The following is a 14908-nucleotide window of genomic DNA, read 5'->3' as shown; positions in this document are numbered from 1 at the left end:
CGGTCCAGTGCTAGATAAATTCACAGCTCTCAGCATACCTATATCATGTCAACCTGGAGTAATATAACTGTTCGTAGAATGTCTAAACAGGCAAAAAACACTACACAAATGAAGAAACTGGATTGCCCGTGACTTTATTTGGAACCAGAAGCAACCAGCTATGATTTAAAACGAACTATATTTTAATTTGGTTTGCACAAATCCAAACATTAATTTTTGGCCACAAATATTTATATGAGGGCTGACTTTCTGATAAAACTTACATATATATACATATATATAAACATATTAAAATTATAAGCTTTCCTTTAAACGAAATCATAATGTTAAAAAATATTTGCATAGGTCATCTAATTCAACCTTAGTCAAGATGAGTATTATATTCCAAAGATGAAAAATTTTGTAATCAATAAAATTCAAGAGTAAAAATAAAAGTATTTGCTAATTAAAGTGTGACTAGTTGCTGACAAAGATTGCCACCTGATCATTTTCCTTTTTAAATAAAAGCATTTTTTCCAAAAAACATGGAAATATATGAGTTAAACAATTATTTTATAGTTGAATCTATAGCCAAAAAAACTATTCATATAATGCAACTAAATGTATTTTTTACATTGTTCTTAATTTTTGAACTACAAAAAAGACACTTATTTCCCTCAGATAACTCAGATGACCTACTTCAGTTCAGGTAGCCCACCAAAGATTTCTTTTCGGCTTAGTTCAGAAACTCCATTTCCAAGAAATACTTTCGTTCCATCAAATTCTTTGGCTCCTTTCTTACATTTGCCTTTAACATCAGAGTATACAGAAATAACATCTCCAGCTTTCATAACTAGAAAAAGAAGAAAATCGCATTACATTGACCTATACTTGGGTAATGTTAGAAAGAGCAGCTAGGGTCCGGCCCAGCAGAACAGCACCAGGGCAGCAAGACTATCTCCTCATGTATTACTGGACCCCTATTTTCATGAACAGAGCACAACTCCCAGCATGCAACAAACAGGACTTTCTGAAAGGGGTGGGATGGGGGGGAACTGTTGGAAATGAGGGGAGAAGCTGAGTGGCCATGTTGGACTTAAAAACACTGAACTGGTGCATGCCCGCTCTTTTTTTACTACCACCTGGGAATATGGTAGACTGCATGAGGCTACAATCAAGCGCTCTCTCACACACATACTCTCTTTCTCCCACTGCCTTAATGATGTAAATAAATCCTTTTTATTTCTCTGTGTGTCCTGCATTCATGAGCACTCACCAACTGGGTAGTGAAAATTTTTTTAGTTAGAAGGGGAGAGTGCTTTGAAGGCATCAATAGTGCATATGAAGGAGTTTAAACTGCTTTATCTCAATTTAATCTCTAACAGAAAATTTTTTTTTAATTTTTAAATGTTTCCTAATAAATTTAACTGGAAATGGGTCAAAAATATAGACAATTATCATAATAGAATAGTGTACAGCAGTAAATAAAGTAGACCTATACATCAGCAAAAAAAATTTTTTTAAAAGCCAGTAACATAATAATTAAATATGTCATTTATACAAAAACTTTGAAAGACCTACATATTGTATTTTATTCATTGATCTACATACACATATGTGAAAATATAAAGTAAGAATTGATAGACTACAGAGCAAGTTTGTAATGATAAAAAAAAATGGAAGGAATAGCAATGGACCAGGCAATGGAAACGCTTTGGCAATGCAAATTTTAACTCTGCTTGTAATTTTTCCTTTTAATAAAATGTATGAGGGAAAAAAAGAAAAGAAATAAACATACTTACATTTTGAAGCTGACACAATTCCTGGAACATAGACATGGGCTCCTCTTAACACTGCATTGCCACACTGGGCTCCAACAATGGCTTCACACTGTTGTTTCTTTATGTTCTTCCTAAGAATGTAAGACAACAGATTTAACAGTGAAAACTACCTCCAACACCCATCAACCTTTTCAAAGTTTCAATCTAAATCCTTGTCATTTTTGTCCCAAGATGTCACTAATGGATAAATGAGAAAAAGTTTTAAAAATAAGAATACATTTTTCTAAGGTGGCACTTAGAAAAAATAAAAAGAAGTTGTAGTGGAAGGCAAAAATTGCTGAATCATTATAGCCATTGCTATTTTTGTAACAGCATTAAGAGAGAAGTTCTGTCTTCAAAGACTGAAACAGATAATATACAGGAGTCCAAAAAGTTTGTAAATGGTCTCATGATAAATTATCAATATTTTATACTACACAAGCAAAATAAGTCCTTTTTTCTTTCCTCGCTGCTTGAATTTTTTTTTTTTTTTGAGTGTCTTTTTCTTATCTCCTAACCATTTCTCAGGTCACTAAAATATGGGTATCACACCTAATACTCAGAAAAAAACTTTCAAAACAAAAGGAAAAGAATTTTTTCAAGACAGGGGGTGTCTATGTGATCAGTCCCAAATAAAAATCTCAAGCACTGTGTTTCTAATGAGCTTCCCTGGTTGGCAACATCTCAAATGTATTATCACAACTTCTTGCTGGGGGAGTTTAGTATGTCTTTTTATGATCTCCAAATGACCAACTAGCAACATATGTCTCAGGTTTCCACTGTTACCTGGTGTCACACATTCTCATTGTTCATTCTCTGCCTACTCAAGGAGATTCAACATTCCCCATGCTCCAAGTTTCAAAACATGCCATTTCTTTGTACTTTGCATTCTATCCTTTGGCAATCATTTGATTTCAACAATCTCTTACATAAACAGGTAATTATACTTAGGTATGCCAGAATTACTTCAAACTCAAGTCCTAAACAATGTTAATTTTCTCTTACCCACTCCTCAAATCCTTGTCAATACCTCAAATCTTTTCATCTTCTATACTTCCAATTTTACACAAAGTCTTATAATCTGCCTGGATAACCATATTAGAAACCCCCACATCATCTTATTCCCTTCTAAACCTTCTAACTTGACAATTCAGTGAGTTATCAAATCAAGCCCCCTCTAGTCTGACAGATCTTCTGGGCCTATCTCCTGATGGAAGACATCTATCATCTCCTAGCTGGATCACTGGAATAGCTTCCTGCCTTTTCCCTTAGCTACTTTCAGTTATTTTTTTATATCTTTGTGTTCTGGAGTTTCATCCTGATGTATCTAAATGGATTATTTTTACTTTTGGCTTCAAACTCATTTCTTAAACCTATCTTTCACTACATTTTTCATTATTGTCTTTGCCCCAATATTTCCATTGTCTATATCTGGGATTTATTAAAAAATATGCATTGATTTTTCCTTCTATTTTTCCTTCTCAATTATATTGATATATCTGACTTATTTCCTGCATATGTATCTATTTCAATAATTGAATCATTATTCATCACTTAGGTCTAAACTACAGTTTAACTCATTTGAGTTTTTCATTTTAATATTTTTGTCTCTAGAAATTATTTTGCAATTCTACCTTTTTTTCCTTAGGGTCTTTTAAGATTTAAATTCCTAAGACCATATCAGTACAATTTCTTTACTGGTTAAAGGCAGCTCTCTGCCCACCTGTAGGTGCCTCTCTTTTTCTAATAAACCTAACCTTTTAAATTGTAAAGAAAAAAGATGTACATTCCTATTTTGGTTTTAAATACTTTTTTAAAAACTAACTTTATAGTCTCCACCAGATATAGCTCTAATTGCTACAATTTTGGGGGAAATATAACCCTTCAGTTTATTGAATATGTTGCTTCTCACACATGGTGATTTGATTCCTATTAGTTTTTAACCATGAGAATTGTGGTTGGCCTAGACTGAGAATATGCCACTCCAGAGTAACTCGGCCTGCTTTTGCCAAGCACCTCAGGAATTGGTTTGGAATCAAATTTTTGTGTTACTTTCCCAGACTGCAGGTTTGCTTCAGAACTACCAGGTAGTATGACTTTGAATTCTAGACCTTTTTGAGGTTTGAAACCATATTTTTGCATTCTCAAAAGATTTTTTCCATCAACCTATACCCTAAGGTAAGAGAGCTCCAATTACTAATTACTGCCTTGTACTGACTGCTGGATATTTCTCACCTCCTAGTGTTAATACACTGTTGTTAAAAAAAAAAAAAAGCAGGGCCTCCCCTGGTGACGCAGCAGTTGAGCACTGGGCTGCGAGGCTGAGGCTGCCTGCAGCCTCTGCAGTGCCGGTTCCTTCCCCGGCCGTCGGCGAGGGTCCCACAAAAAACAAAACAAAACAAAACAAAAAAAACCATAAAGCAGCTAAATTTAGGAAGCCACTTTCTTTCCTATGACCCCAATCTCCAAACATTGCTTACCATGCTTATTACTGTTTTCAGTTACTCTTCTTTCTACTTCCCTGGATAGTTCACTTATATTCATAATCACTCAGCTGTGTGTTTTTATGGCCTATATTTTATTTAATACTCTTAGGAGTATGCAACAGAAACATTTTCAGATCACCACACTGTTGGAAATAAAGACTCTGAAATACCATCCAAACTTGTTCCCAGTCTTGTAACTCATTGTATGTATGTACACACCCCACCAAGTTTTAAGAAACAATATTTTTACTGCAGGCAATGCAATAAATCACATTTCTTTTTAAAAATGTTCATTAAAAACCCACTGAATTTATTTCACAACCTACTAATAGGTAATGATCGACACAGTTTGAAAAATAATTTTATGTTATTATTGTTAGTATGTTAGCTATGTTAGTATTGTTTCTAAAACAGAGATCTAGGGCCTCCCCTGGTGGTGCAGGGGGTTGAGCGCGGCGCTGTGAAGCTATCCACAGCCTCTGCAGTGCCGGTTCGTTCCGGCCAGCCAGCGAGGGTCCCACATAGCACCACAGACCTCTCCTGTCTCGGCTGCTGTTCCCCTCAGCAGTGTATTTCGTCAATCTGCCTGTTCTGTTCCCCACTCTGTCTCTGGTGAATCCTCTCACCCTCCCGCACATCTGGCCTGTACCCTGGTTCTTGTATAAATTAATAAACAAATGTTTAAAAAAAAACAACACAGATGTAGTCATGAATCTTAACACAATTCTTTGGCTCCTATAGTCTATGCAAAAAAGAAAATGTTACTTAGTAAAAAAGAAAAAAACTGTATACTTCATAGTCCCTCTCTCCCATCTTCTTCAACCTCTTCTTTCACCAATCTCTGCAAACAACTACATAGCCAAAAAACAAAACAAAACAAAAAAACACCACCTCAAAATACAAAACCTATGAGCTAGACCCCCTATCAGTTCTGCTTACCATGTCAAGACATGCGACAGTGACAATAGCCCACCACAAAGGCCTAAGTTCAGTCCCCACAAGGGCACTAACCCACATATGGCACAGCAGACCTTTCCTTTCTAGCCTACTGTTCCCCTTAGCAGTGTATTTCAGTAATCCACCTGTTCTGCTTCCCACTCTCTCTGGTGAATCCTCTCAACCCCCTCCCTGCACCTCTGGCCTGAACCCTAGCTCCTATATGCATAAATCAATCTTTAAAACTACATATATATTTCTACTGCTTCAATAAACCAAAATTGATCAAACAATTGCTCCACTGTTAACCACTAAATTGCTTTAAAGGTTTAACAAAATGAGGAATTCATATTTTAATGTAATATATACTATACATTGTACGTACATAGTATAAATTGTATCATTTGTTATACAATAACAAAGCAACATATTATGTATTTCTATATTTATTAAAACTCTCAAGGGTATGAAAAGTTATACCATGATTAGGTATTTTTAAATGCTGTTTGAAAATAGAACACCCATTATATGGAAAGCTTATTTTATCAATTTTCAAATGTACACCTTCCAAATACGTAAAGTAGTAGAACATTGCTTTTCTACTCATAGTACCTCATAGCAATTTAACATAATTGTGAATAAGTGAAAAAAAATTACAAATGCACTGGCTAGGAATGGAAAAAAAAAGTCTTGTATTTTTGTTGCTCAAAAAAGTTTATAATTTAGTACTGATATCTCAAGATACACAAATAAAAAATTAAGTTTCTTCAAAAGTAAAAAAATTATGGCACTAAATGGAACCTAAAGTATATTAATCAACATATTTGGGTCCATTCCCTGTCTTCTTCTGTAATATTTCCATGATATAGTATGAAAATCAGCATTTATGAATTTATGAACTGTGAATTATAATCTAGCTACTCAGAAAGCTAATAATGTAGTATTATCAATAAAAAAGAACCTGTGACAAATTTTCATTTATAAGATTTTGAAGATGAAATAATTACAAACCTAGGTCCAATAACAGGAATAAGTAAGATATCCTGAAGATCTGGATGTTGAAGAATAGGAACATTTAATCCATTATACTGCTGTTAAAAATAAATACACATAATTATAAAGCAATCAACTCATTTGATAAAGTTTCATTTATGGAGTTTTTCAGTATGATTACCTCAAAGACCACAAAGCATGGTTGGGGATATTTTCATCTTATTCAATGGGATACATTTTGAAAAAAACAAAAGCTTCAAAACAACTATTTTCTCTATAATTTGATTTTGGAGTGTTTTGCCTCTCTACAAGGTTCAATTCTGCTTTGTTTGGCTTGATAAATACAAACTATGTTTATCTTAAGTGACTCACTTTGAAAACATACAACAGAATTGTACTTAGTCCTCTTAAGTTTATGAACACAACATTAAAGATTGAGATTAAATACTACTTATTGCAAATTATCAAAACTAGATGAGGAAAATAACTGCTTTTGGCAAAGGCTAGGATTTTCAGCATCCTCCATTGTACTTGACATTCAGACTTAAAACATGGTCAGAGCCAGCGATGTAGTAGTTGGGGCCAGCTCAGTCTCATTACAGTCAACTTTGTGTCTCTCTTCCCATCTCTATGGTCAGGCAGGTAGCTTGAAATCAACCATAGTTGGAGTAATTTCACCACCAAAGTTAGCAAATACTACAAACAGGCTATTTTCCCCCTAAAGTTGGTTGTTTAGTACATACCAGCACATGACTTTTATAAGTAGAATGACTGGGTACCCTTCACAAAAGAATAAAGTATAGAACAGTGGACTGGATAGCAGGGACTGAACATTTTATCAGAGGGGAATATGCAAATATTTGAGAACAAGTTTCTTGCATGTAGGCTAGGGTTATCAACTAATTAATGCTCACATATTACATGAAATAACAATGATACCAGATATTTGCATTGCCATATAGTATCTGTATACTAGAAAAAATCTTCTAAAATCAATTTATTTCTAAGTTGATAGAGAAAATGTGTTAATACTTTAGAAATCTAACTACATTTTCACCAGGTCAACAACTCCCCCACTTTTCTGTTTCGTCCAGGCAAAGGATCCAGGTTAGCCTGAAAATACTAACCATTTCCAACAGATACCTAATAATAAATCTGAACTCATCATTCAAACTGTTTTCTCTTTCTCTTTCCCCTTCTCCCTCAGGTCTGCCATTGTTTGTGTCCCCCTCTTGTACATACTAGAGTAAAATGATTTTCCCAAGGAGAAAATAATGAATTTTGTCATTTGCTTTTATTATTTAAATAATATTTGCTTTACACTATAGAAATATAGAAATCAATCCTTCTCAAGCCAAGTTTTATTCTCTCCTTTTCTATCACATATTAAGATACAAAAATAAAACTTTGATAAAACCACACCCATGTATAACTTTTCTGCAACACAAAAAAACTTTTTAAAATAACCCTGCTTCTTTTTCTATCTGTCCCATGCCTTACTGAGATATAATTTACATACCATAACATGCTCCCATTTTAAATGCATAGTTCAATGATTTTCAGTCAATTTAAATAATTGCACAGCCATCACCACTATCCAGTTTTAGAGTATTTCCATCTATGCACAAAGATTCCTAATGTCCATTCACAATCAATCCCTGTTCCTAATACCAAACCCAGGCAATCACTAACCTACTTTCTTTCTCCATAAAGTCAGTTTCTAGACACTTCATATAAATGGAATATATGGTCTCTTGTTTGTGGTTTGTTTCAGTTCACATGTTTCTGAGGTTTACCCATGTGGCAGCAGTATCAATGGTTCATTACTTTCAGCAGTATGATATTTAAGCATATGAAGACACCACCTGTAATCATCTGTTTTTAAATATTTATTTATACAAGAACCGGGGTACAGGTCAGAGGTGCTGGAGTGAGAGAATTCACCAGAGACAGAGTGGGGAGCAGAACAGGCAGATGGACCAAAGACACTGCTGAGGGGAGCAGCAGGCAAGGCAGGAGAGGTCTGCTGCGCCATGTGGGTTTCTCCCTGGCGGGCCAGGAATCAAACCTGCGCTGCAGAGGCTGCGGACAGCTTCACAGTGTGGCATTCAACCCGCTGCGCCACCGGGAAGGCCCTTGTAATTTTCTATTTAGACTTTTCCCTTGCCATTAATCCCTAAACAACACAGTACAACAACTATTTACATAGCATTTATATTATATTAGGTAGTATAAGTTGTCTAGAGATGATTCAAAGTGTATGGGTAGGTTGTGTGTAGGTTATCTGCAAACATGGCACCATTTTATATAAAGGACTTAAATATCCAAGGCTTTTGGGATTATCCGGAGATGGATCCTGGAACCAAAGCCCAAGGGAGTAGAGAAACAACTCAATAGCCATACAGCATTCATAGGATTTTAAGTAAGCAACATAACAGATTGTAAAACTGTAATTATAAACACAGCAACATAAAAAATTTGCACCAACCTTCTGAAGTTCATCAAATAACAAATTTTTCACATGCTGTACTGATGCTAAATGTGTATTTACTCTGACAGTAGTGAACGATGGAGGGTATGACAAGTGACTTAACAGACTTTCAAACTTCCTTTCTGCTTCATGCTTACCTACAGCAGACACAACCTGAAAAGAAAATATAAATAACATCTCAATTTCACTTCACGAATTACAAATATTAAGCAGAAAATGTATCCACATTTGTTCCAACTTAAAAAAAAAAATCTTTTAGTACTTGTTCATTTCCATTCCGTTTTGCTAAATTATGGATTATAACAATGGTATCTCTCTCAAGGTGACTAGGTTTAATAATAAACACGAATACCTAACAAAAACCCAAAATAAAGGGTTTCAACTTCAAACCATTAACATTTTGAACATATTAACATTTGCTACATTTATATGTGTAAATTCAGGATTTTATTCTACTTATTTATAATGCATACAGTGGTAACAATTTAGCCGTTTGACTAAAAACCAAAGATGTGGAAAATACAACGTTGCCTAGAGGCAGGATGGTGAAGTGGAAAGGGAACAGGTTTGGTAATCAAAGACAATCAACATTTAAAGACTTCTGTGCTAGGCAATGCCAGTAGCAAATAAACACTTGTTGAGGACTTAGTGTGTGGCAAACATGCCACTGCTTTCTCTTATGATTAATACCCTCACACAACCTTGTAGGGTATTTTCAATCATCACTTTCCAGAGAAAAGAAAATCAAGGTTAAGTGATGTGAATTTACTCAAGTACTGGCAGTAAATCATAGGTTTGGGATTCCAAATCTATGCTTTTCATTTCAGTACTGTTACCAGAGAGCTGTGTTAATTTGTGTCAGTTACACGGCTCCTGTTTCCTCACCTATTTAACTGTGTAAACAAATTGCAAAGATTCAAATATAAAGGTTTGCAAATCACCTAGCACAACTGCACAACTGGTGGCATGTAACAGCCACTCAATTACAGTATCCCTTCCAGCTCAATGCTGAAATAGCTCCTGCTCGAAAAACACAGGTGTAGCCTCTCTACAGGGCAAATTCTCAAGGACAGAGGTTTTTTGCTCATCCTTGCAACTCCTACAGTGCCAAGTCTAGTGTCAGACACAGCTTTTCCCACAGCTTTTCTCCCTCCCTTTGCCATAATTAAATGTTAAAATATATGCCTCCGTTACCTCAGCTCTCGGGAAACATCAAACACCTGCGGAAAGACTTTTTTACATTCGGAAAAAAACAACAGCTCTACAAAATTAATTTTCTTTCAGACTTTTTGCTTCTGAAGTGCGTATGTGAATTTTTGCAAACATCTAACATGTGTCTGACCTACCTCCTTATTCATAAAGCTTTCTTTAAGGTAGTTTTCAACCTCAGGTCTTAAAGATATTTTAGGAAAAATAAGCATTTTTTCCTCTAGCTTCGTTTTCTCCAAGAGAAATGCTGAGAAAACCTTGGTTTTGCTATTGCCGAACGGCCGTGGGCGTCCGGTGGGGGGAATAACCACCCACAGCGTGCCGGGCCGGCAGGACGCCCAGGAAACTCCCGCTCCGCCAGGCTGTATTCGGAACTGCGGGGGGCTCCACGCGGGCAGCTGGCAGCGGGCGGCTTCCTCGCCTCCACCACGCCGGTCCTCGGGCCTCCTAAAATGAGGGCCCCTCACGGAGGTCACCGTGCGGCGAGGCCACTCGTGTTGCAGGAGAAAAATACAAACAAAAGCGTGACGAGCGAGTCCGTGGTGCACCGGCCGCAGGGCTGGAAACTAGAACGGCACCGCTTTGAAGCTTCCAACCTCGGGCCTCATTTCCAAACTCGCGCCCCCCAAGGTCGCTACCGAAAGCCATTTCCGGTCGCGTCACTTCCGGTGACGCGACCTGCGGCCCCGCCCCGGCTCCGCCCCCGGCCAGCTGCCAATTTCTTTTTTTTTATAATAAATTTTATTTTTATATTCCCCATACAATTGCAACACCCCCATTCTGACCCCAATCCCTCCCCTCCCGCCCCCCACCCCCCCAAAAGTGTCTCTGGTTCATAGTTTTTTGTTGGTTTTGATTTTCACTTTCTTACAGTTATTCATTTTCCTGGTCCCTTATTTAAGTTTTCTAGATTCCTGCTATGAGTGAGACCATCCGGTATTTTTCTTTTTCTTTCTGGCTTATTTCGCTGAGCATGCCCCCGAGTTTGTGATCCCCGAGTGGCCCACTTTAGGGTGATTTAAGGGCAAGGGTAAGGGGATACCAGTTGGGGTGAACTCTTTGGGCTCCTGGGTGAGGGAGGCTGGGTGCCCGGGGAAGAGGGAAAGATAGTGTGGGTTGAGTCGAAAATTTCGCTGCCCTGAACGTGAGGTGGAGGCCAATGAGTTACCTGCTCGCCTGTTATTACTGGCTAGACCTCCAAGGGAAGGATGACACCAGGGTTTATTTGGACCTTTTCAGGCGCCCTTTGATTCCATGGAACTACCTTACTTCTCTCAGGCAACTGCTCTGACTTCAGTTGAGAATGATTATTAAAAATCTCAGTAACTGAGTTAATGGTTTGTTTATATGAATGTTCAGATATATATTTTAAAACCCATAGAATTTACAGTTAGCTTAAAGAAAAGCTAACAGCTACCTATATCATAGTTGATTTTACTCTAAAGCTCAGGAAACCCTTGGCCTAATCTTTCGGTGTTAAGGATGAGGAAAACAATGTGTTGGTTTTGATTGCTGTTTTGCTGTACAGCATGGTCATTAACAGGTAACTGTAGCAAAGATTTTTTTTTTCCTTAGAGTCTTTCTCACATGGAATTTTTTTAAAAATATAATAGCTACTTTGTATGACACACCAGGTTCTGTAAAAATATTCTGAATTGCAACCATTAAGCCTCACAACATTGCAAGGTGATTATCACCAAGGCGCAGCGGTTGAGCGCTGGGTTGCCAAGCTGCCCGCAGCCTCTGCAGCGCCAGTTCGATCCCCGGCCGCTCCCCGGCCACTGGAGGAGGGTCCCGCATGGCACGCAGACCTCTCCTGCCGCCCGCTGCGCCCCTCAGCAGTGTACTTCGGTCCTTCTGCCTGCTCTGCTCCCTGGTCTGGCTCTGATGAATTCTCTCACCCTCCCGCGCTTCTGACTGTACCCAGTGCTTGTATGTATAAATCAATCAATCAATAAATCTTAAAAAAAAAAAAAGGCTCCCAAAGCTGAAATACGTCTCACAACTCATGAAGCTGAATTAGAATAAAAGACACCTGGTTTCTTAAGCCAATATCCAATCTTTCCACCATGACATATTTCTTCAGTGGTATTCTTCTGCAGCTAAGTCTTCTAAAAATTACTGGGAAAATATCTAAACTAGGCATTTCCAAAGTATTTTTTCCAACCTCAATATTACGGTGATCCCAGCACCAGTAATGATTGGAGTCTATATTTAGAAAAAGGAGCAAGCTGAGCTGGGCCTAAACTCCAAAAGGTTAGAAACTTTATCTCACCATCACAAACCCAGTGCCTAACAATAGGCACACAAGTATGGAATGACTAGATGAATAGATGGATGAGCTTCTCGGTAGACCAAGAAAAATGCTGATAAGGCATATATTTACTGGAAAATTTGTTCACTAGTTCAGCAGATGAGAACAGTACTGAGGACCTGTACACTATCCTGGGCCGACATTATTGTAATGGCAGCTATGCTGACGAAGACATTATAAATTTTAAGTTAACATGCTGTCTAAGCAAAGGAAGATCCCCTGTAGGAATACAGCCATATACGTTATTTAGCTCTCAGTGGGGTGATAAGCAGAGGCTTGAGGGTCACAAAAAAAAAATCTTGATATGATGTTAAATCTCAGTTTATGGTGGCCTACAATTTAACTTTATCAAAAACAATAAAACCTTATTCCTTAGTATTTAATTTCATGAAAAAGGCATAGATTGGGGAAAAGCCTTGAATGGCCAGAATTCTGGAGACTGACCAACTAAAGTCACAGCAGACATTATCTTACTACTAGGATAGCTTTTTTTAGAATTCATTTTGTTCCTAGTTGGCAGAACATGCTCTTCCTGGACTCATGTATGCCATTTATCATAGTTAACTGAATAATAAATTGAATTCAATTCCAACTGAAGCTAGTTCCTCAAATTATTATCTGTAATTAATTTATAATAGTTTTTAAAAAACGGTTTAATTTTATTTCTTTATGCATACAAGAACTGAGGTGTAGGCCAGAGGTGCAGGGGTGAGAGGATTCACCAGGGACAGAGTGGGGAGCAGAACAGGCAGACTGACTGACTAAAATACTCTGCTGAGGGGAGCAGTGGACATGACAGGGGAGGTCTGCTGTGCCATGTGGGTTAGCTCCCTGGCCACCTGTAGTACTCAAAGAAACTAAATTACAGAATCTAAATTTTGTTTTTTTACTAACAAAACTTAGACTGCAATGTCCCTTAAAGCCTCTATTTACACAAACACAGAATCACTTACAGTTATTGTTCAAATCATGGACATGAAAATTAAACTAATCCTCAGGGAGGATTTACAGGAGTTTAAAACTTGCCTTCAATATCAGAAAATTTGAATACACTAACCCATGTATAAATCTTATAGGATCTTAACATTGGAAGGACATCATAAACCATGCACTTCTCTTTGTACAGGTAACAAAACAGTTTGGTATATTAAAAGGCCAGCTGTCAGGGTTAAAAATCCTACCACCTGGCGAAACAGCAGAGTCTTTTCAGCTAAGCACTCTCCTTCAACTGGTTTCACCTGCACTTATTTCAGTTTCTGCCAGGGTGTGAAGCTTTTAAAGTTTTACAAGGTTTACTTACAAGTTTAAATTGGGTTTGTTAACACCTAACCATGGAAAAGAAAAATGGAAACAATTACCTTTCGAAATGGTACATATGGGGGTTTCTTAGTTAACTGAATAATAATAAATTGAATTCAGAGCCAGCTGCAGTCAGTGCTACCAAGTATTACCCAGTTTATAAAAATTCCTTCTAGGAAATACTATTGCTATAATATTTCCTTGGTTCGACTTTTTCTTCCTTGAAATTCTTTCTTTTGCTCTAGGGCACATGTAGTTTTTCTTCTATGTTGTTAACCTGGCAGAGATTATTGGGACTCATTTTTTTTTTTAAAGATTTATTTATTTCTTTATTTATGCAAGCACTGGGTACAGTCAGAAGCGCGGGAGGGTGAGAGAATTCACCAGAACCAGAGTGGAGAGCAGAACAGGCAGACTGACGAAGAAGTACACTGCTGAGGGGAGCAGTGGGTGGCAGGAGAGGTCTGAGCGACATGTGGGACCCTCGCCTAGCAACCGGGGATTGAACCTGTGCTGCAGAGGCTGCAAGCAGCTTCGCAACCCAGAGCTCAACCGCTGCGCCACCAGGGAGACCCGGGATTCATTTTTAATTAAAAGACGTTATTGGGGCCTCCCTGGTGGCACAAGGGGTTAAGCACCGCACTATGAAGCAATCCACAGCCTCTGCAGCACAAGTTCAATCCCGGGCCTGCCAGGGAGCAACCCACATGACAAAGAAGACCTCTCCTGACTCACCCGCTGCTCCCCTCAGCAGTGTATTTCGTCAGTCTGCCTGTTCTGTACCCCGCTCTGTCTCTGGTGAATCCTCTCACCCCCCACATCTCTGGCCTGTACCCCAGCTCTTGTATGCATAAATAAATCTTTAAAAAAAAAAAAAGACGTTATTTCCAATTAAAATTTTAGAAAAGATTAATCTCTTCTTCTGTGCTTTGGGGACCCAGGAAAATAGACTGCTTGGCAAAATTGGGGTGGAGGGTACTAAATTAATCGCACAGCTGAATGGCTAGTCTCCCCATCCATTAAGAATGACGGCAGAGGGCCTCTCCTGTGTCGCAGCTGTAGAGTGCTGGGCTGCAAAGCTGCCCGCAGCCTCTGCAGCGCCGGTTCGATCCCCGGCCGCCCGCTCTGGCTCTGATGAATCCTCTCGCCCTCCTGCGCTTCTGACTGTACCCAGTGCTTGTATAAATAAATAAATAATTCTTTAAAAAAAAAAAAAAATGACGGCAGAACCTCAAGCCGGCCGGCCTGTACACGGTGACAGAAGTTTCCTTGTGAGCGAAACAGTCCTCACGTCCTCACATAGCAAAGGGCAGCGAACGGCCGCCGCTCAGTTAAACCACCTCAGCGGGTCCCCTTTAAGCGCAGGCACCTGCCAGACGCA

The 14908-nt window shown here is 38.3% G+C and overlaps 1 protein-coding gene across 3 annotated transcripts in view; it reads right to left on the bottom strand.

Annotated features, from left to right (window-relative positions):
* NSUN6 (NOP2/Sun RNA methyltransferase 6) overlaps positions 1–10126 on the bottom strand; it is a gene marked incomplete at both ends in the record, with an annotated part of 35324 nt that extends 25198 nt beyond the window's left edge. The window contains 5 exons of one of the 3 annotated variants that reach the window (XM_084254458.1): positions 679–832; positions 1782–1891; positions 6233–6312; positions 8703–8858; positions 10052–10126. In XM_084254458.1, coding sequence (XP_084110584.1) covers positions 679–832; positions 1782–1891; positions 6233–6312; positions 8703–8858; positions 10052–10126 — 575 coding nt within the window. The remainder of the gene's footprint in view (positions 1–678; positions 833–1781; positions 1892–6232; positions 6313–8702; positions 8859–10051) is intronic. The other 2 variants (XM_084254459.1, XM_084254460.1) reach the window with 2 other exon arrangements.
* Between the last annotated feature and the right edge of the window lie 4782 nt (positions 10127–14908).

This window comes from Talpa europaea (assembly GCF_964194135.1).
Source record: "Talpa europaea genome assembly, chromosome: 14".
NCBI classification, from domain to species: domain Eukaryota; kingdom Metazoa; phylum Chordata; class Mammalia; order Eulipotyphla; family Talpidae; genus Talpa; species Talpa europaea.
Note: the sequence above shows the minus strand (reverse complement) of the source record. Positions and strands in the feature narration are given on the sequence as shown.